The sequence below is a fragment of the Engystomops pustulosus genome, chromosome 2 (genome assembly GCF_040894005.1).
Source record: "Engystomops pustulosus chromosome 2, aEngPut4.maternal, whole genome shotgun sequence".
NCBI lineage: Eukaryota > Metazoa > Chordata > Amphibia > Anura > Leptodactylidae > Engystomops > Engystomops pustulosus.
In genome coordinates this window covers 12,331,739-12,351,763 of record NC_092412.1, presented here as the reverse complement: position 1 = coordinate 12,351,763, position 20,025 = coordinate 12,331,739, and the positions used below count along the sequence as shown (strand labels likewise).

At 48.6% G+C, this 20,025-nt stretch overlaps 3 protein-coding genes across 3 annotated transcripts in view; 2 read left to right on the top strand and 1 right to left on the bottom strand.

Annotated features, from left to right (window-relative positions):
• Positions 1–20,025, top strand: part of LOC140119760 (uncharacterized) — a 215,424-nt gene that overhangs the window by 24,028 nt on the left and 171,371 nt on the right. The window lies entirely within an intron of this gene.
• LOC140119974 (uncharacterized) overlaps positions 1–20,025 on the top strand; it is a 39,561-nt gene that overhangs the window by 17,745 nt on the left and 1,791 nt on the right. The window lies entirely within an intron of this gene.
• Positions 6,819–10,024, bottom strand: LOC140119867 (uncharacterized). The gene is made up of 3 exons (XM_072139296.1): positions 8,194–10,024; positions 7,929–8,085; positions 6,819–7,645 (listed from the first exon to the last, which is right to left on the bottom strand). The coding sequence occupies exons 1-3, from the start codon at positions 8,219–8,221 to the stop codon at positions 6,898–6,900; spliced, it is 933 nt and encodes a 310-aa protein (XP_071995397.1). The 5' UTR covers positions 8,222–10,024; the 3' UTR covers positions 6,819–6,897.

Here is a 20,025-nt window from a genome sequence, read left to right as displayed (position 1 = left end):
GTAGTTCCAACAGTGCTAAGCCATGCAGCCAGCAGGTCACGGGAGTCAACGCCAAGGGAAATGCGATCAGTGGATATCAGCCCACCCTTGGTTGACGATGTGTTGTCCTTGTCTGCGGGCGAGTCAGATCTGGCCCCGCCAACTCCGTTTGAGACGCCACATCTGGGATCAGGCTTGACATCTGCGTTGCCTCTGGTGCATCAGCCTGGTGAGTACAGAGGAGTAGCCCCTGCCCCCCCCCCTTCCCCTTCCCCTTCAGTTCCTGTGGTGTCTAGCTCCCCTGGTATGTCTGTGGTCCCTTTTGTGAGTTCACGGCCCACCGCTGCGTTTGGTGCTGGGGGTGATTCGCAGGTTTTATTGTCACAAGTGTTTCAGGGTTTCCAGGAGTTGTTGCATAGGTGTGCTCCTCAGTTACCGATGGACCTGGCAGCTGCCCCTTCCCCTTTGTCTGAATGGGCGGCTCCTGCTGCGCCGCCGGCTCTTGTTGAGTTTGTGGAACCAACACCTGTAGCGGTGGACCCTCCCGTTGTCTTGGATGGGCGCTTGTCTGATGCAGCGCATTGTGAGGTGTATGTTTGTTTTGAGGGTCCTCTGGGGTCTCATCTTAAGCAGGATGTGAGAGAAAAAATCTGGAAGGATGAATACGTAGATTTATTTACATTATTGCCGTTGGAGAGGTTTCCTGTCGACAAGGCTAGATTGGATGAGGGCAAAAAGGAAGATGAGGATGAGCGTCGTCATCGTTTAATTCCTCGTACTTTCTGGAACTGGTTTCAAGCATTTGCAATTTATACTAGTGTGATCGGGGAAAAGGCGCCGGAGCATTGCTGGGCCCTTTTCTGCTACATGGACCCGATAGGTGAAGCATATAGGTCGTATGGGGGGGTGGCTTGGCTTCGCTATGACGAGCAATTCCAGCAGAGAAGGGCTATCAGGCCTTCTATGCGCTGGGACCACAAGGATATTGCCTTGTGGATGAAATTGATGGTAGCTAGAATGGGCCCTCAGTCCTGTCGTTATGGCTCAGCGCCCACAGCCCAGCGGGCGCTGCCATCCAGTGAATTCCCTCGTTGCTGCTGGCAGTTTAACGAGGGGTTGTGTCGGTTCGGGACTTCCTGACGATTTAAATATGAGTGTTCCCACTGTGGAGGCAATCATGGATACACCAGGTGTTTTAAGAAGATTAGACCCCATAGCCACGGATTCTGTTAGAAAAGGGGACGACCCTGGTGAGGGTAGAGCAGATGCGGCAGTTTATAAATAGATACCCTGACAGGGTAGCAGCTGCATTGAGGAGGGTTTTAGTTGTGGTTTTCGGATTCCGAGGCAAGCTAAGGGGTCTAAGAGGTTAGTGAGTCATTTGAATTCAGCGTAAGAGGTTGTGAGGAGGTTGTGAGGGAAAAGCTGTTGAAGGAGGTTGAATTGGGGAGGATGGCGGGGCTGTTTGAGACCCCGCCTTGGCCGCACCTTCGTATTTCTCCTTTGGGGGTTGTCCCGAAGAAGGAGCCTAATAAATTTAGGCTCATTCATCATTTGTCCTATCCGCAGGGGGATTCGGTTAATAATGGTATTGGGGAAGAGTTGTCTTCGATGACTTATGTGTCTTTTGATAAAGCAGTTGAGTGGGTACGGAAGTGCGGTCCAGGGGCGCTAATGGCGAAGACGGATATAGAAGCAGCTTTTCGTTTGTTGCCCGTGCACCCTGACTCATTCCATTTGTTGGGGTGTACATGGGAAGGTAAGTTCTTTGTCTTGCTTGTATTTTGAGAGTTTTAGTTCCTTTCTTGAATGGGTGCTGAAGGTGGAATCTTTTGCGGATTCCGTCATTCACTACTTTGATGACTTTTTGTGTATTGGGCCAGTAGAGTCCAGGGTTTGTTCGGTGTTGTTGCATACAGTGGAAAGGGTGGCTGCCCGCTTCGGAGTGCCGCTGGCAGCAGGTAAAACGGAGGGGCCGACAACTGTGTTGAGTTTTCTGGGCATAGTATCATAGTATATAAGGCTGGAAGGAGACGCAAGTCCATCAAGTCCAACCTTCAAGAATTAAATAAATGTTTTATCCCCATAACCCGTGATATTTTTTCTCTCCAGAAAGTCATCCAGGCCTCTCTTGAACATGTACATAGAGTCGGCCATAACAACCTCCTGCGGCAGAGAGTTCCATAGGCTCACTGCTCTTACAGTAAAGAACCTTTGTCTATGGTGATGGTAGAATCGCCTCTCCTCTAGGTGTAGAGGAATTAGAATTAGATTCGGCAGCGATGGAGTGTAGATTGCCTCAGTCCAGGTTGGTGGATTTGAAAGCGGTGGTTGATCCGGTGAGGAGTAAGCGGAAAGTTGCTGCTGGGAAAGTTGGCCTTTGCTTGTAGGATTTTGCCAATGGCCCAGGTTTTTTGTCGCCGTTTGGCTGCAGCCACGGCGGGGATTAAACATACCAAACATTTTAACAGATTGTCAGGAGGTCATCGGGCGGATTTGACGGTCTGGTCGCAGTTTTTGGATTTGTACAATGGTAGGTCTTTGTGGCAGGCGGACTGGGTGAGCAGTGTTGATTTGGAGTTTTTTTACAGATGCTTCTGGTTCCCAGGGTTGTGGGGCTATTTTCCAGAAGCGGTGGTTGGCGGAAGCGTGGCTCGACATATGGATGGCAGAGGGCTTTGTTGGAGTTATTTCCAATTGTGGTGGTGTATTTGGAGTGTTTTGCAGGCCGCTGCATACATGTGAACTACTGCCTGATTGTCACAATGCAGTGTATCAATGAGCAGTCGGCGTCATCTCCCCCTGTGGTGTCTGTCTTGCGTTTCTTGGTGTTGAGATGTTTGTTGTCCAATATTTGGTTGTGTGCTAAGTATGTTGCTTGGGTGAGGAATAGTGTTGCTGATGCACTCTCTCGTTTCCAGTGGGACAGGTTCCGGCTGCTGGCGCCAGAGGCGGATCGTCTTCCATATTTCTGCCCTTCTCCATTGTGGGACCTGCCGTTTGGGTTGCTTTCGAGTGTGTGATGTCATCAGTGGCACCGGCCACTTGGAAGGTGTATGCTGGGGTTTAGAGTGGGCGGGTTTTTGTCAACAGATTGGGGCATCAGACGTGGATGGTGATTTGCTGCCGAGGGTGTTTTTGTCCAGACAGTTTGATGAAGGTGTCCCTCCGGCTACAGTGACAAAGAAATTGACTGCACTGGCTTTTTGGTTGAAGTGCCATGGGGTACCCGATGCAACAAAATATTTTGTAGTTCAGCAAGCGTTAAAGGGTTACAGACGGTCATTCCCACAACATCGAGATGCTCGGAGACCAGTGTCTTTTGCCTTGTTGGCGCAGCTAGTGGAAGCGTTGCCGAGGGTGTGCGGATCTTCATATGAGGTTTTGCTGTTTTCGGCAGCATTTTCATTGGCCTTTTTAGGGGCTTTCCGAGTGAGCGAACTGGTAAGTAGAGCTGTTAGGATACAAGGGGGCAAATGTGGTCTTGGCCCAGTTGGTGGGTTAAAGAGTTTGTCCGTTCCAGTCTATGCAGAGTTACCAAGCATGTAGACCGGTTGGGTATTCAAGCTTGCTGGTGCATCAGGACAGGCTGGCCTTGTCCCAGTTTCAGTTTACGGCGGTGTTTAGAAAAACACTTGCTTTGTTAGGTCATGCGCCTACAGATTTTGCTTCGCATTCATTCAGGATTGGTGCGGCTACTGAAGCCTCCCAGTGGGGCTTGCCAGCGCAGTTGATTTAGCGAATAGGTAGATGGAAGTCAGGTAGATTCCGTTCATAATTTACAAAAATTAAAACCTCCTGTACAAAAACAGAAAATGATTTTACCATCTTCTGGCGCTAATAACTTTTTCACAATTTGGTGTAGGAGCTGTGGGTGGTGTAATTTTTTGCAACTTTTGATGACGTTTTCAATGCTACCATTTTTAGGACTGTACGACCTTTTGATCACTTTTTATTTTGCTGCTATTTTTCATTACGGGGTTAAACGCAGTGAAAAAACGTTATTATATTTTCGTCTCGCGCGTTACTGGAGGGAAAGTCGCCTTCTGTCCACCTGCATAAGTTTCTCTGCAGACAGCGTGGCTGGAGGCTATAGCGGCCTTTGGAAGGCAGGTGCTAAGCGAGGCCAATGTCAAACCCGGGCTTGCAGATGCTCGAGATGTAACTCCTCAGCACGCTCCTTAAACCGAATATCAATCTGAGTGGCCAGCGAGATGAGTTTACTCAGAGTAGACGGCAGGTCTCGTGCAGCCAGTGCGTCTTTAACTCCCCATCATACTTAGTAGGCATGTAGAGTCTCAGCCTGGGTTCAGCTGCAGGCAGACAAACTGGGGTAGCAGGAGAGGCCACAGGGATCTGACTCTGTAGCTGATTGGCAATCAACTGCTGCAGCATAATGGTGACTTGTCCAAGTTGTTCACCTTGCGTAGCAATCTGCTGGTAAGATCAGCCAGTTTAGATAGCGGAACCTTGGTGGGGTCCATGGCCGGATCTTACTGTCAGGCTTCTGGGGTAGTGAACCCCCTGGACCACCGCGGACAATGACATAAGCCGATACCTGGGACTGGAATCTAAGTGGCACCCAGATTTCACCAGAGGCCACTGGAAAGCGGGATGGAATTGCTGCGACGTGGTACCACCAGGTCATTCCACAGTTGCGACTTTGTCCGTGGTTCGTGGTTGGGGACAGGCAGGAGGTCAAGACAGGTGGCAAAGGGTCAGAAATGGAGCAGAAGTTTAGGGCTGGCAGCAGGGGAACAGGTCTGGGGTCACAATGGGAGATCAATACACGGAAATAGAGCAAGGGTACAAACTTTCTCTTAAGCATATAGCACAAAGATCTGGTGGGGAAAGCCAGCTTTTATCTAATTCTGGGAAGCGATGAACCAAGGATGGTGTGAGAGATATATTCCTCTACAGGCGCCATTTTGGACCAAGCGAACGCCATTTTAGTTTTATCCGGGGGTCATGCTGACCACTCTACATCACTGTTAATAAAGATTGTGAGTTTTGAATTTTCTAAGAGACTGGTGTGTCTTAGGCCCCTTCCACACTAGCGTTGCATTTCACGTCAGGGTGCAATGCGTGAAAAACTGACGTTTTTGGCTGCGTTTTTGTTCCATTTTTCCTTGGAGTAATTAGCGTTTTTGCGTTTTTCACGTGCGTGTTGTTAGCGTTTTCGTAGCGTGTTTGGTGCGTTTTTCACGCGCGTTTTTAAATCACATGATTCTTTTAATTTGGTACCCAGATGTCCCAGAATTCCACATAAAAGGGTTTTTTTAATAGAGTCACATGATTGCACATGGTCTCCATTGCTTGGCTTGGCCTCTGTGTTTTTGCTTGTAGCATTTTTTGGTTGAACCATGTCTGATTCTGATACTTTGGAAGATGTAATTTTGTCTTGGTATATATCTCAGAAATATGGTGAGCGAAGTGATCTCTGGCGTTGCCCCCCCCCCGGCGTAAGCGTAGGCGATGGGTTCATCCAATTGTATCTCAGCGATTCACCAAAGGTGTCTTTCATACTTTGTTTTTGGACCTCCGCAAAGACCCAGACAAGTTTATTCGCTTTTGTCGCTTATCAATCACCTTGTTTGACCAATTGGTGGCGGAGCTTCGTCCTGCACTCACATTTCAGGATACCAGGCTACGGAAAAGTATTTCTGTGGAGGAGCGTCTTCTGGTTACCCTCCGGTATGTTTTTTTTTAAGTTTAAAGGATTATTTTGAAAATGTGTATTAATTTTTTTTTATTTTTCATTTTAGGTTTCTGGCTACAGGAAATTCGTTTTCATGCCTCCATTTTACTTTTCTGATTGGGACTTCAACCATTGCAAGCATTGTGATTCACACCTGTGTTGTTATTTGGTCCCATTTGAGACGCACCATGATGCCTCCGCCAAATTCTCAGCAATGGTTGGATATTGCGCATGGCTTTCAGGAAAATGCAAATTTTCCAAATTGTATTGGCGCCCTGGATGGAAAACATATACGTGTACAGAAGCCACCAAACTCTGGATCCAGATATTTTAATTATAAACGGTATTTCTCTGTGGTTTTGTTAGCACTAGCCGACAGTAACTACCGTTTTATAATTGTAGATATTGGGGCCCATGGTTCTGCTGCTGATGCTGGTATATTCCGTGCTTCTCGAATGTCAAAGCGTTTATCAGACCGTCAGCTTGACATTCCTGAACCCCGTTTTTTGCCAGGTTCTTCTGGGCCCTCTTTACCATTTGTTATAGTGGCAGATGAGGGATTTGCACTCTCATATCATGTTATGCGCCCTTTCCCACGCCGTGGCTTGGATTTAAGGTGCAGAATTTTTAATGTTCGTCTGGGCCGGGCTCGTCGTTTTGTGGAGTGCGCATTTGGTATATTTGCTAGCAGATGGAGGGTTTTTCAATCATCAATGCAGCTATCTCCACAAAATGTCATTTGTGTCATCAAAGCATGTGTAATTTTACATAATTATTGTCGCATGTATGACCAGCCGGAGAATCCACAGCCAGAAATATATGCTGATGTTGCTACTACTGAACCCACTCATCATGCAAGACCTGCTTTAGCTGGAATGCGTATTGGAAATCAATTTGCAGATTATTTTCTGTCTAATGGTGGGGATTTAGTTGTGTAAAAGAATATTTATCTTTAATTTTTATTCCATCTGTTTGATGATACTTTTCGGTTATACTACGTATGTATCTGAATAAAATTGTTATATATTTCAAGACAATACACAAATCTATATAATTTTCGATTTATAAAATAAATGCTTAAAGACCAAAATACTATATACATATTTTTTTTTTATTGCATCCAAAATGTTAAAAGCCACACTTTTGGTTAAAAAATAATAAAGAGAAAACAAATAGGCCGAATAGCCATCAAAAACACAAAGAAGAAAAATTAACAAACATTACAACTGCATAAAATTATGTGCAGGTGAATCGTGCCTCTCACCTCTTGGCGCAGGAAAACGAGGTGTTGGGGAAGGTGGGGGAACTAACACAGAGGATGCCCGGCCCTGAAAACTGTGGCTGCCACTCGCATACTGCTGGTGTGCTTGAGGCATATTATGAGCACCAGCACCAAAATAAATGTTGCTTTGCGAATGGCCAAATTCTTGGCCAGGGTATGTCCCCGAATAAAAACTATGGGGGGCCTGAGGTGGAGGAGGTGGTGGTGGTGGCAGCGGCTGGGGTCGGGGGACAATATGACCATACAACCGCCACTGCTCCAGGGCCTCAAAGACCGGAGTGGGGTTGTTGGGTGGACAGCAGGCCTCCAGAATGATAGAAAATGCCCCCTGACACCGGAGGAGGTGTTCCTGCGGCACACGGCGCATATGGTTCGCAAGACTGCGCAGGTAGGTCACTATAGTGTCCTCCTGTGCCCTGCGGCCCAAATAATTAAGGACATTTTCATCCAGCACTCTGCCAGGGGGAGCCCTTCTTGCACGCCGTCCTCTGGGGACAGGAGATGTACTCTGTTCTTCCCCTGCTTCAGCCACCTGCAGGTGTTCGGGTTCTGCCGAGGTTGGGCCTGCAGTGGCGTCCTCTGCAGCAGCTGGCGATTCCCTGTCCACAGTCGCCACATCAGCTGACGGCGCAACAGGGGGATGAATGGCTGCATCCTCTGCCTCCGTGTCTAAATTATCTTCAGTACTAATATTTGGATTAAAGCAAATGTAAAAGTATTATTTTTAACATGCTGATAAATCAATAAATCAAACACTAAACATAACGAACATATACTTGACGCAGAAAAAATAAAAATACAAACAACAAAAACAATAAATTATGCTGTGTTTGCACAAATGTTTGGTGTCCTCCATACACAAAAACAAACGTGCAATTGCTCACAACTAAATATAGTGCAAAAACAATTATTAAGGCACATGCATAGACAGACAAGATCCCTTTAAAAAGAAAACAAAGGCAAACTTACGGGCCAATGGTAAATATGTCAGATAAAAAGCGCATCTGCTCCCGATAACAATATGGCCGCTTTCGTGAGCGACCAGAGCCACTGTGGCCTTCTTGGGCACGCATATCTTTTTTGCATTGGTCGCGGCAGCTCCGCCACCTCTGCTGCACGTCCTTGCCTAGTTAAAACAGAGGCAAAGTCATTAACACAAAATAGTTACACACTGCTAAAATTCACACTTTGAAATAGAACATTTGGAATAACCAAAAAAGATGATAAAACTTACATGCAAGTTCGCGCTCATCTGTGGACATTTTAGACCACTTTTGGCCCAAGAGGTCCTTGCTGATTTCCAGCCATAACTTTTCCTTTTTGCACCGGTCATGATAATCGCTCCTGCGATTATCCCACAGAGTAGGATGCCCATGAACCAATGAGATCAGCTTCTCAACATCCAGAGTTCTTGGCTTCTTGAGAAGTTGAGGCAAAGCAGCACACTACTGTAATGGCAAATGTCCCAGACACTACTTCCTGTCTACTTCCTGACTTTTTTTTTTATATCACCTAGCAACCCATCCATTTAAAACGCATTGCACTCGCAATGTTCGCGAGTGCAATGCGTTTTTGATGCGTCCCCATAGACTTGAATGGGGCGTGAAAAACGTGCGTGAAACGCAAAAGTAGAGCATGCTGCGATTTTGACGCGCGTCAAAACAAACGCAAGCACGCGCGTGCAAAACAACGCAAATGAGGAAAGACCCATTGGAAACAATGGGACAGAGTGCAATGCCAGTTCTGCGCGTCAAATGCATGCGCAGAACTCGCGCATGAAAAACGCCAGTGTGGAAAGGGGCCTTAGTGTCTGTTCTCATCCCGGTACCGGTCTAAAAAGGGTTAATTCACCTTACAAATGATAAGGACTGTTTTGAGCCCTAGATAAAAATCTCTTACAGATGGTGAGCTGGCTTTCATGTTATATTGTCTGCGACTATGATTGTTCTGTCTCTGCTAGCAGCCATCTGCTCTATACTCACCATCTTAGCCTGGATATTGGTGAAATTAAACTCTAGATGTGACATATATAACTATGGGCATCACTAAGTCGCTGCCTGTAACTGTGCTCCAGCATTTTTCCCAATTTTCACCTGTTCCTCCCCTTGTCTACCGAATCCTTGAGGCTTCCTTCCTAGGTCTCGGCTCCATTTACTGAAGGCTTCCTGATTGGGATATGGTAGTAAACCCCAACGATCCAGCAAGATAAACCACCCAACAGCAACAAGTCCGGTCAACATCCAGAACCCAAGGTTTCGCACCCATTCGGTGAATCCAGTACCAGTCCCTCACTAACGGCGCCCTAGTGGTACAGGGCTACCGGCAAACAACACTCAGATGAGGATACAGCAATTGAGGACCAGGACTGAGTCCCACAGATTACCGGGCTACTTCTTTCCTCCACCAGGTCTACACTGCTGCCTGCAACGAAGTTTATACAAGCGCTGCCTAACATCCTCCCTCCATTAGGTTGTGCACATTCATGCCCTGTGGGAGCGGCAATATGGGAGCAGTGCGGACACCATCCAATACCAACTGTGGCCAAGCACCACAACATCGTGGTCTGATGCCTCCTGTCTCCACTGGCCTGTGCCCAGCAGAAGCGACACCAAGTGGAGGCGCTCACGCCATCAATGTCCCAAACTTCAGCCGTGGCATCGTGCCAGAACATTGCCCGCCTCGCCAAAAACTAACAGCAAACTATGTTTCTCAGTAACATTGCGAGCTGCGCCGGCCCTGGGCATGTGACCTATGAGCGTGTGGCTTGTGTCCAATGTACTGGTTATTGTATTGTATGAGTAACTGTAATAGTGTAAATGTGATCAGTGTTCATAACTAACATAAAAATAACATGGACACTATTCTACGATAGAATTTATCTCTGGAGATCTATAAAGTACTATGATAGTGTATGGTATCAGACCTGGAGTGTTACACGGATTAGATCTGTTATCATTTATAATGTTTTTTATGGCCAAACCAGGAAAGGAGTAAAAGTAGGAGAAGGAGCAGCACCTTCCAATTACTTGTCTCACCCATTACTATCCGCACCTACCGGCTCCAAAAACTGTACCTGAAAAACTGAACGTGTAGACGCTCCCTCAGATTTATAATGATCAGTGCTGAGCTGCCCCTCCCCTCATAACCAGCGCCCCGCCTACACTCATCACATGATCTATTACATCATCACAGGTCCTTCATCCACGGCTTCTTCCTGTCCTGCCAGAGGCCCCACCCCTTCGCTGACATCACACTCTAGGGTCACATGACTTGTGAGCAGGAGGCCCGCCCCTCAGTGACATCACACTCCCGGGGTCACATGACTAGTGGATAGTGAGCAGGAGACGTGTGTGACATAGAGAGTGTCCTGTACTGAGGAGAGAAGAGGTAAGTGACCAGAGGAGGGACTACAACTCCCAGCATGCTCCAGGAGCACACACACTATATGGAGGGACTACAACTCCCAGCATGCTCCAGGAGCACACATACTATATGGGGGGACTACAGCTCCCAGCATGCTCCAGGAGCACACACACTATATGGAGGGACTACAACTCCCAGCATGCTCCAGGAGCACACACACTATATGGAGGGACTACAACTCCCAGCATGCTCCAGGAGCACACACACACTATATGGAGGGACTACAACTCCCAGCATGCTCCTGGAGCTCTATTATAAATGACGTAAATATTATAATCCTTGTCTGGGATCTATGGCTGGAGGGTTTATGGAATATTAAACGCGTTATACTTTCCTCTCTCCCTGTCGCTGTCCTTGCCCTCGATTTAGTCTGAACGCATAAACTGTTCATTCTTTTCTATTTAACCCTTTATCTCCGCACCTATTTTTCAGTTTTTCTTGTCAATGACTTATAACTTCTAGTATTTCCTGGTAACCATAGCTGCACAGGGTATTCTTCGCACATTTTTGCCTATTTTTAAGGTTGCATCAGGAATATCCCATGTAGTTATTCCACATAATATCCATCACCTGTTCTATTCCTCTCCAGGAAGGGAAGGAAGATGATGGGGGAAGGTTTAAGGCAAAGTCCCCAAAGTGTTAGAGATCTTTTATCTAGGACTTCAAACAGTCCTTACTTCATGTTGTACAATGGCTTTCGAATTAACCCTTTCATGGTTGTCCCGGTACCAGGGACTTTAACATAAAATGAGTGTATGTAAAGATCTTCTCCCGTTTAATGTCTCAGATGCATAATATCACAGACAGAAGAGTGAGCATTGGAGGGCGTGACAAGGAGATAAGGGGCTTGGATGCTCTAGGCTTAGTATAAATGTACTACAGCCGCCCTCTAATACATTCTACAAGAAGTGAATTCATTGCTCTCGGTTCTCAGGGACCTTGTACACAGATATTGTTTATACTCATTCCCTGAGAAGAAAGAGATAAACTGACACCAAAAATCTAAATATAGAACTAAAGATGAAGGACAGACTGGCTTCTCATTACATGTCACAGGGAATTAGCTGACAGACGAGCAAAAACATTATATAAAATGAAGTCTGACCTGGATAGTGCTTGACCCCCAGCGTGACCCTTGGCTAATACTTAAGATGCCGGAAAGTCCCTTATTGTGGGATTTCTTAAGTCAAGATGGCGTCCGAAACCAGTGCGATCTCCTTAACAGCGGCCCTACTATAAAACAACAACATTTTGATGGAACAGATAATGTCCTGTAAGGTATAGATGTCCCTAATGTCTGTGTCACTGACTGACAGCCTCTCCCACCCCCAGTGTCTATATACAGCTTCTCCCACCCCCGGTGTCTATATACAGCCTCTCCCACCCCCGGTGTCTATATACAGCCTCTCCCACCCCCGGTGTCTATATACAGCCTCTCCCACCCCCGGTGTCTATATACAGCCTCTCCCACCCCCGGTGTCTATATACAGCCTCTCCCACCCCCAGTGTCTATATACAGCTTCTCCCACCCCCAGTGTCTATATACAGCTTCTCCCACCCCCAGTGTCTATATGCAGCTTCCTTACCCCCAGTGTCTATATACAGACTCCCCAACCCCCAGTGTCTATATACAGCTCCCCCAACCCCCAGTGTCTATATACAGACTCCCCAACCCCCAGTGTCTATATACAGACTCCCCCAGTGTCTATATACAGACTCCCCCACCCCCAGTGTCTATATACAGACTCCCCCACCCCCAGTGTCTATATACAGACTCCCCCACCCCCAGTGTCTATATACAGCCATCAACCACCCCTCGTGTCTATATACAGCTCTCCCCCACCACTAGTTTCTATATGCCACCTCCCCCACCCCCAGTATCTATATGCCGCCTCCCCCACCCCCAGTGTCTATATACAGCCTCCCCCACCCCCAGTGTCTATATACAGACTCGCCACACCCAGTGTCTATATGCAGCTTCCTTACTTCCAGTGTCTATATACAGCCTCTGCCCCCCAGTGTCTATATACAGCCTCTGCCCCCCCAGTGTCTATATACAGCCTCGCCCCACCCTGAGTGTCTATATACAGCCTCGCCCCACCCTGAGTGTCTATATACAGCCTCGCCCCACCCTGAGTGTCTATATACAGCCTCGCCCCACCCTGAGTGTCTATATACAGCCTCGCCCCACCCTGAGTGTCTATATACAGCCTCGCCCCACCCTGAGTGTCTATATACAGCCTCCCCCCCCATATCCAGTATCTATATACAATCTCTCCCCCATATCCAGTGTCTATATACAGCCTCCCCGTTATCCAGTGTCTATATACAGCCTCCCCCCAGCCCCAATGTGTCTATATACAGCCTTCCCCCAGCCTGTGTATATATGTATACAGCCTCCCTCCAGCCAGTGTATATATGTATGCAGCTTCCCCCCAGCCCCAGTGTCTATACACAGTTCCCCTACCTACAGTGTTTACATATAACCTTCCCACTATCCTCTGGTTCTATATACAGCCTCCCCCCACCCCCATTGTCTATATACAGCCTTCCCAGTTCCCAACTCCAGTGTCAATATACAGCCTCCCTCGACCCCAGTGTCTATATACAGCCGCCTCCCACCCCCAGTGTCTATATAATAAGACTTCATTTGTCCCCAAGGGGAAAATTAAAATTTCTTGAACTGTTCAAACATATGTATGGCAACATCAATCATACTTTAAAATATGTAAGCACCATTCACTAAACATCCACACTACTACTTATAGCTGTTAAAAAGGGTCTTCTGAACCTATTTACAGCCTTCCCTCAAACCCCAATGTCTATATATAGCCTTCCCCCAAACCCAGTATCTATATACATATAGCCTTCCCCCAAACCCAGTGTCTATATACATATAACCTTCCCCTAACCCCAGTGTCTATATACATATAGCCTTCCCCTAACCCTAGTGTCTATATATAACCTTCCTCCCCAACCCCAGTGTCTCTATATGTAGCCTTCCCCCAACCCTAGTGTCTATGTATAAACTCCCCCAACCCCAGTATCTATATATGGCCCCCCCCAACCCCAGTATCTATATAAAGCTTCCCCCCAACCGCAGTATCTATATATAGCCTCCCCCCCAACCTCAGTGTCTATATAAAGCCTTCCCCCAACTCCAGTGTCTATATACAGCATTACTCCCAGCCCCAGTGTCTATATACAGCATTACTCCCAGCCCCAGTGTCTACATACAGCCTTACTCCCAGCCCCAGTGTCTATATACGGCCTTACTCCCAGCCCCAGTGTCTACATACAGCCTTACTCCCAGCCCCAGTGTCTATATACGGCCTTACTCCCAGCCCCAGTGTCTATATACGGCCTTACTCCCAGCCCCAGTGTCTATATGCGGCCTTACTCCCAGCCCCAGTGTCTATATGCGGCCTTACTCCCAGCCCCAGTGTCTATATGCGGCCTTACTCCCAGCCCCAGTGTCTATATGCGGCCTTACTCCCAGCCCCAGTGTCTATATGCGGCCTTACTCCCATCCCCAGTGTCTATATGCGGCCTTACTCCCATCCCCAGTGTCTATATGCGGCCTTACTCCCATCCCCAGTGTCTATATGCGGCCTTACTCCCATCCCCAGTGTCTATATGCGGCCTTACTCCCATCCCCAGTGTCTATATGCGGCCTTACTCCCATCCCCAGTGTCTATATGCGGCCTTACTCCCATCCCCAGTGTCTATATGCGGCCTTACTCCCATCCCCAGTGTCTATATGCGGCCTTACTCCCATCCCCAGTGTCTATATGCGGCCTTACTCCCATCCCCAGTGTCTATATGCGGCCTTACTCCCATCCCCAGTGTCTATATGCGGCCTTACTCCCATCCCCAGTGTCTATATGCGGCCTTACTCCCATCCCCAGTGTCTATATGCGGCCTTACTCCCATCCCCAGTGTCTATATGCGGCCTTACTCCCATCCCCAGTGTCTATATGCGGCCTTACTCCCATCCCCAGTGTCTATATGCGGCCTTACTCCCATCCCCAGTGTCTATATGCGGCCTTACTCCCATCCACAGTTTCTATATGCGGCCTTACTCCCATCCCCAGTGTCTATATGCGGCCTTACTCCCATCCCCAGTGTCTATATGCGGCCTTACTCCCATCCCCACTTTCTATATGCGGCCTTACTCCCATCCCCAGTGTCTATATGCGGCCTTACTCCCATCCCCAGTGTCTATATGCGGCCTTACTCCCATCCCCAGTGTCTATATGCGGCCTTACTCCCGTCCCCAGTGTCTATATGCGGCCTTACTCCCATCCCCAGTGTCTATATGCGGCCTTACTCCCATCCACAGTTTCTATATGCGGCCTTACTCCCATCCCCAGTGTCTATATGCGGCCTTACTCCCATCCCCAGTGTCTATATGCGGCCTTACTCCCATCCCCACTTTCTATATGCGGCCTTACTCCCATCCCCAGTGTCTATATGCGGCCTTACTCCCATTCCCAGTGTCTATATGCGGCCTTACTCCCATCCCCAGTGTCTATATGCGGCCTTACCCCCATCACCAGTGTCTATATGCAGCCTTACTCCCATCCCCAGTGTCTATATGCAGCCTTACTCCCATCCCCAGTGTCTATATGCGGCCTTACTCCCATCCCCAGTGTCTATATGCGGCCTTACCCCCATCACCAGTGTCTATATGCAGCCTTACTCCCATCCCCAGTGTCTATATGCGGCCTTACTCCCATCCCCAGTGTCTATATGCGGCCTTACCCCCATCACCAGTGTCTATATGCAGCCTTACTCCCATCCCCAGTGTCTATATGCAGCCTTACTCCCATCCCCAGTGTCTATATGTAGCCTCCCACCCCAATGTCTATATACAGCTTCCCCTCAACCTCTGTGTCTATATAAAGCCTTATCTGGAACCCCAGTGTGTATAGCATTATGTTCATTACTTTTTTATGCTCACTATTTGCAATTATTAAGGGGTGACAGTCCAGTGTCATAACTGCTGACGGATAGGTTTGTCGAAATTTGAGTTTGGACAAATATCTTGACTTGACTTTTTTCTGAGACAGCTTTGCTGTTTTGAAGGGGGGTCAGGTGGAGGGCTCTTCATTTTCAGCAAAAGTTGAGGGTGGTGAAGATAATCCAGCAGATGTTGAAGCATGGTCTGCCATGTAATTGAAAATATCTCAACTTTGTGTGGCCTACTGGGGCCTACAAGTACATGCTGCACAATCCTGTACCTGCTTGAATCAGAGAAGTAATATAAGGTATACACAGAAAAAGTCTTATCCCCACATCACGGCTCCATTACCCTGCACCTAATTGGGTAACCATGCTTAATAAATATTGAATTTAAGATGTGTGTGGAGAGGGGTGACTGGCTGATCTGAGGCTCCCAATTATATAATTTAAGGAAAACAACCACTTTAATTAAGAAAAAACAAACTACAGATACTCGCCCCTGCTCCTTTTCATTCCTATCCCGGCGATGGTCTTCTTTAATGTTGTCACGCCGGGACCAGAGCAAAAACAAAGAGACATGTACCCCTATAAGTAACAATATGCAGTGCCCTTTAATAGGACAATATGTTCCAGATTTCCACATGAAACAGCAACCTCTTCCTCTTACCGATGTGCCCTGAAAAGGGCTATTGCTCATTTTTAAAAAGTCCCTGCCTTTCTGACCCTTTCAAGAGCAATAACCACTCCCTAGCTCCGTTTCCTGTCTGTGATGAGGCTTGGACATGTGACCCTGCCTCTTTTACAGAGCTGTGGTTGATAAGGGGGTGCAGGCTAGTTGGTTAGCTGCTCAGCAATCAATCAACTTGCCACGTTTTCCAAAAACCCTGAAACCCGAACAGCAGCCTGTCCTTCAGCTCCAGGATCTTGGGTGCCAAACCACCTTTTTCGGTACTACCAAGCTTTGTAGTCCACTCCTCACAGTTTATAACTTGTTCCTTCAATCCTCAGGGACATCCCCTCCAATGTAAGCTCGGAGCCGTAGTTGAGAATCCCCATCTGTCACATCACACATGTCATGGACACAATTGCTTCATATAGAGTTTGCTCTTAGTTCTTCTCATGTTTCCTCAGGTTCTATAGATCCAGGACTCCCAGAGGTTTCTCCTAAAGATGATCCTTTCCATCAATGATCCACCAGGGATCCGGGAGAAGGACAGAGAGCAGATGGCGGCCAGGATCCTGGAGCTCACCCTGGAGATGATCTCCTTGATAACCGGAGAGGTGAGAGTCTCCCAGGACACGGCTCTTATCTCTAGGAATAACAGCGGGAAATGACTGGAGAGGTGAAGGATTCTTAGGATCTATGTAGTGATCAGTGTCTCCCCATACACAGGATTACACAGTAGTGAAGAAGTCGTCTGGTGAGTGTGTGACCCCCCGTGTGTCAGGAGGATGGACCCAGAGCCCCATCACCGAGCCTCCACCTCATTCACTGATACATGAGCAGAAGATCCTAGAACTTACCTCCAGGATCACTGAGCTGCTGAGCGGAGAGGTGAGCGCTGCCGGGAATGCTGGGACATTGTACAATAACACAAGGGAGGTGTCTGGGTGATGACTGTGTCATTGTGGGTGTCAGGTTCCCATAAGGTGTCAGGACGTCGCTGTCTATTTCTCCATGGAAGAGTGGGAGTATGTAGGAGAACACAAGGATCTGTATAAGGACGTTATAATGGTGAAGGGTCCACCAGGGATCCGGGAGAAGGACAGAGAGCAGATGGCGGCCAGGATCCTGGAGCTCACCCTGGAGATGATCTCCTTGATAACCGGAGAGGTGAGAGTCTCCCAGGACACGGCTCTTATCTCTAGGAATAACAGCGGGAAATGACTGGAGAGGTGAAGGATTCTTAGGATCTATGTAGTGATCAGTGTCTCCCCATACACAGGATTACACAGTAGTGAGGAAGTCGTCTGGTGAGTGTGTGACCCCCCGTGTGTCAGGAGGATGGACCCAGAGCCCCATCACCGAGCCTCCACCTCATTCACTGATACATGAGCAGAAGATCCTAGAACTTACCTCCAGGATCACTGAGCTGCTGAGCGGAGAGGTGAGTGCTGCCGGGAATGCTGGGACATTGTACAATAACACAAGGGAGGTGCCTGGGTGATGACTGTGTCATTGTGGGTGTCAGGTTCCTATAAGGTGTCAGGACGTCACGGTCTATTTCTCCATGGAGGAGTGGAAGTATATAGAAGGACACAAGGACCAGTACAAGGACATGATGATGGAGGACCACCGGCCCCTCACATCACCAGGTAAGAGGAGACCTTCCTGATTATAGGACAGAGCAGGCGTACAACTGCACACAACTGTATTTTGTCTATCACCATAAACAACTGGTCTCTCGGTGGTTTTGATGACAACAGTTGTTTTCCCTGAGTGTGCTGCAGAATTGTGGCTCACGTCAACAGTAAATGTGGTACAAACTCTAAGTGTCACGGTACGGATCGCGGGTGCACCCGTGCCTGCTGCCGCGGTCCCGCTCCCCCAGGTCCATGCTCACCTCACCTGGCTCCGGACTCCATGATGATCCCGTCCTGGTCCCACGCCGGCTTCCTCTGTGGCCGCGTACTCCTGATGCTAGGGTGCGAGCGCCCGACTCTTCAGGAATTTAAGGGGCCAGCGTCTTCTTATTGGCTCTGGCATCCTGGCTCTGCTATATAGCCTGGCGACTCCCAGCATCCCCTGCCGTATGTTCAGGTCATTCTGCTGAAGAGAAAGCCACCTGAGCGTTTCCAGACGCCTCCGAGTTTCCTGTGCGTCTCCAGACGCCTCTGTGTTCCCGTGTTCCTGTGGTATTCCAATCCTGTGGCGATCCTGTGATACTGTGGCGGTCCGGTTATCCTGTTGCAGTCCGGTATCCTAGTTATCTTTCGAGGTCCTGCCAGCCGTCCTTCCGAGGTCCTGCCAGCCGTCCTTCCCAGGTCCTGCCTTCCCGAGGTCCTGCCTTCCCGTGGTCCTGCCTTCCCGTGGTCCTGCCTGCCCTGTGTCCCTACCTTGGCTGCCACTGCGGGACTAGTCGCACCCGAGGAGCGCCTCTGTGGCTCCCCGCAAGACCATCCGGCTTTGAGGCGGGCTCTGGCGAAGACCAGGAGTCCACTTAGACTCTGCTCCCAGGTTGTGGCTAGCATCTTTATTCCCCACGGTGGTCCAGAGAATCCACAGACATTAGTCCCAAGGGACTATTCCCATAGACTGTGACAGTAAGATCCGGCCATGGACTCTGCCAAGGTCTTGTATCCTACAAAAGCCATGGACAGTCCCAAGGATCCGTACCTGCTACTGGGTGACCTCCCCAGCATTATCGCCCAGCAGTCCCAAGAGATGGGTGCCCAAAAGGAACTCTTGGACAAACTCTTAAAATGATTACCTTCCAGCAGCAGGCTCCTGTGACTCCTCCCGTTGCTTCAGTCAGCCCGCTATGTTTTCCGGCAGTATTTTTTGCCTGACAAATTTTGATGGCAATCCCAAATTTTGCAGAAGATTTGTTTCCCAGTCTTTGCAGCACCTTGAACTGATGTCCTCCCAGTTCCCCACCGAATGCTTTAAGGTGGCGTAGGTGTATTGTTTGCTCTCTGGAGAGGCCCTGACCTGGGCTAATCCTCTATTGGGAGACTGGTGACCCGGACATGGTCTCCCATACCAAGTTCCTGGCAAAAATCAGGTCCAGGTTTGAACCATCTCAAGTTCGGCTACCTCGCCTGTCCTGCTTGGTCCCGGTGTCCCCAGTGTCTCCACAGCCTCCCAGAACTGCTCCAGCAGTGCCTCAAACTCTGCAGCTTCCCAGAGCTGCTCCAGCGGCACCACGGCCTCCACAGCTTCCCAGAGCTGCTCCAGTGGCGCCTCAGCCTCTGCAGCTTCCCAGAGCTTCTCCAGCGGCGCCTCAGCCTCTGCAGCTTCCCAGAGCTTCTCCAGCGGCGCCTCAGCCTCCGCAGATTCCAAGGGCTGCTCCAGCGGCGCCTTAGTGGTCCTGCCTGCCCTGTGTCCCTACCTTGGCTGCCACCGCGGAACTACTCGCACCTGTGGAGCGACCTGGTGGCTCCCCGCCGCAGCAAGACGATCCCGCTTTGCGGTGGCCTCTGGCGTAGACCAGGAGTCCACTTAGACTCCGCTCCCAGGTTGCAGCTAGCATCTTTATTCCCCGCGGTGGTCCAGGGAGTCCACTGACTTTAGTCCCAAGGGACTATTCCCATAGACTTTGACACTAAGCAGTCACTTTAGGTGCACATTTCTTCTGTGTTGTCCGACACTGAGCAGCCGCAACACTAAACTGGCGCAGACACTTTATAAATACATGTACAAGCAGTTTGCGTGTTCCTTTAAGTGCAGTGTCAGACAGAAAACTGGTGCAAATGATTTAATAAATTTGGACTAGTGTGTTATCCTTATTTTTCACATCCCCATAGAGTGCTATGGGTGGGCAGAGACACAAACATCTATAGCTCTTTCCCGAGGTACAGGGGAAAATTACCCCCTGTGGGGGGCAGATGAGTTGTACTGGGTCTGAGTACTGAGTAATTTTCTATTTATTTTACATTTTAACAGAATGTAAACTTTGTATTGAAATACTTCACATTAAAATTGATTTTTTTCCAGGAGATGAAAGTACAAGAGGTT

Bases quoted from the DNA above. Each gene is read 5' to 3' on its own strand.
- LOC140119867 (XM_072139296.1), bottom strand. From the start codon at position 8,221: ATGTCCACAGATGAGCGCGAACTTGCAT. The intron at 8,086-8,193 runs GTAAGTTTTATC...TGTTTTAACTAG, and splicing joins AGATGAGCGCGAACTTGCAT to GCAAGGACGTGCAGCAGAGG. The intron at 7,646-7,928 runs GTAAGTTTGCCT...TCCAAATATTAG, and splicing joins GACATATTTACCATTGGCCC to TACTGAAGATAATTTAGACA.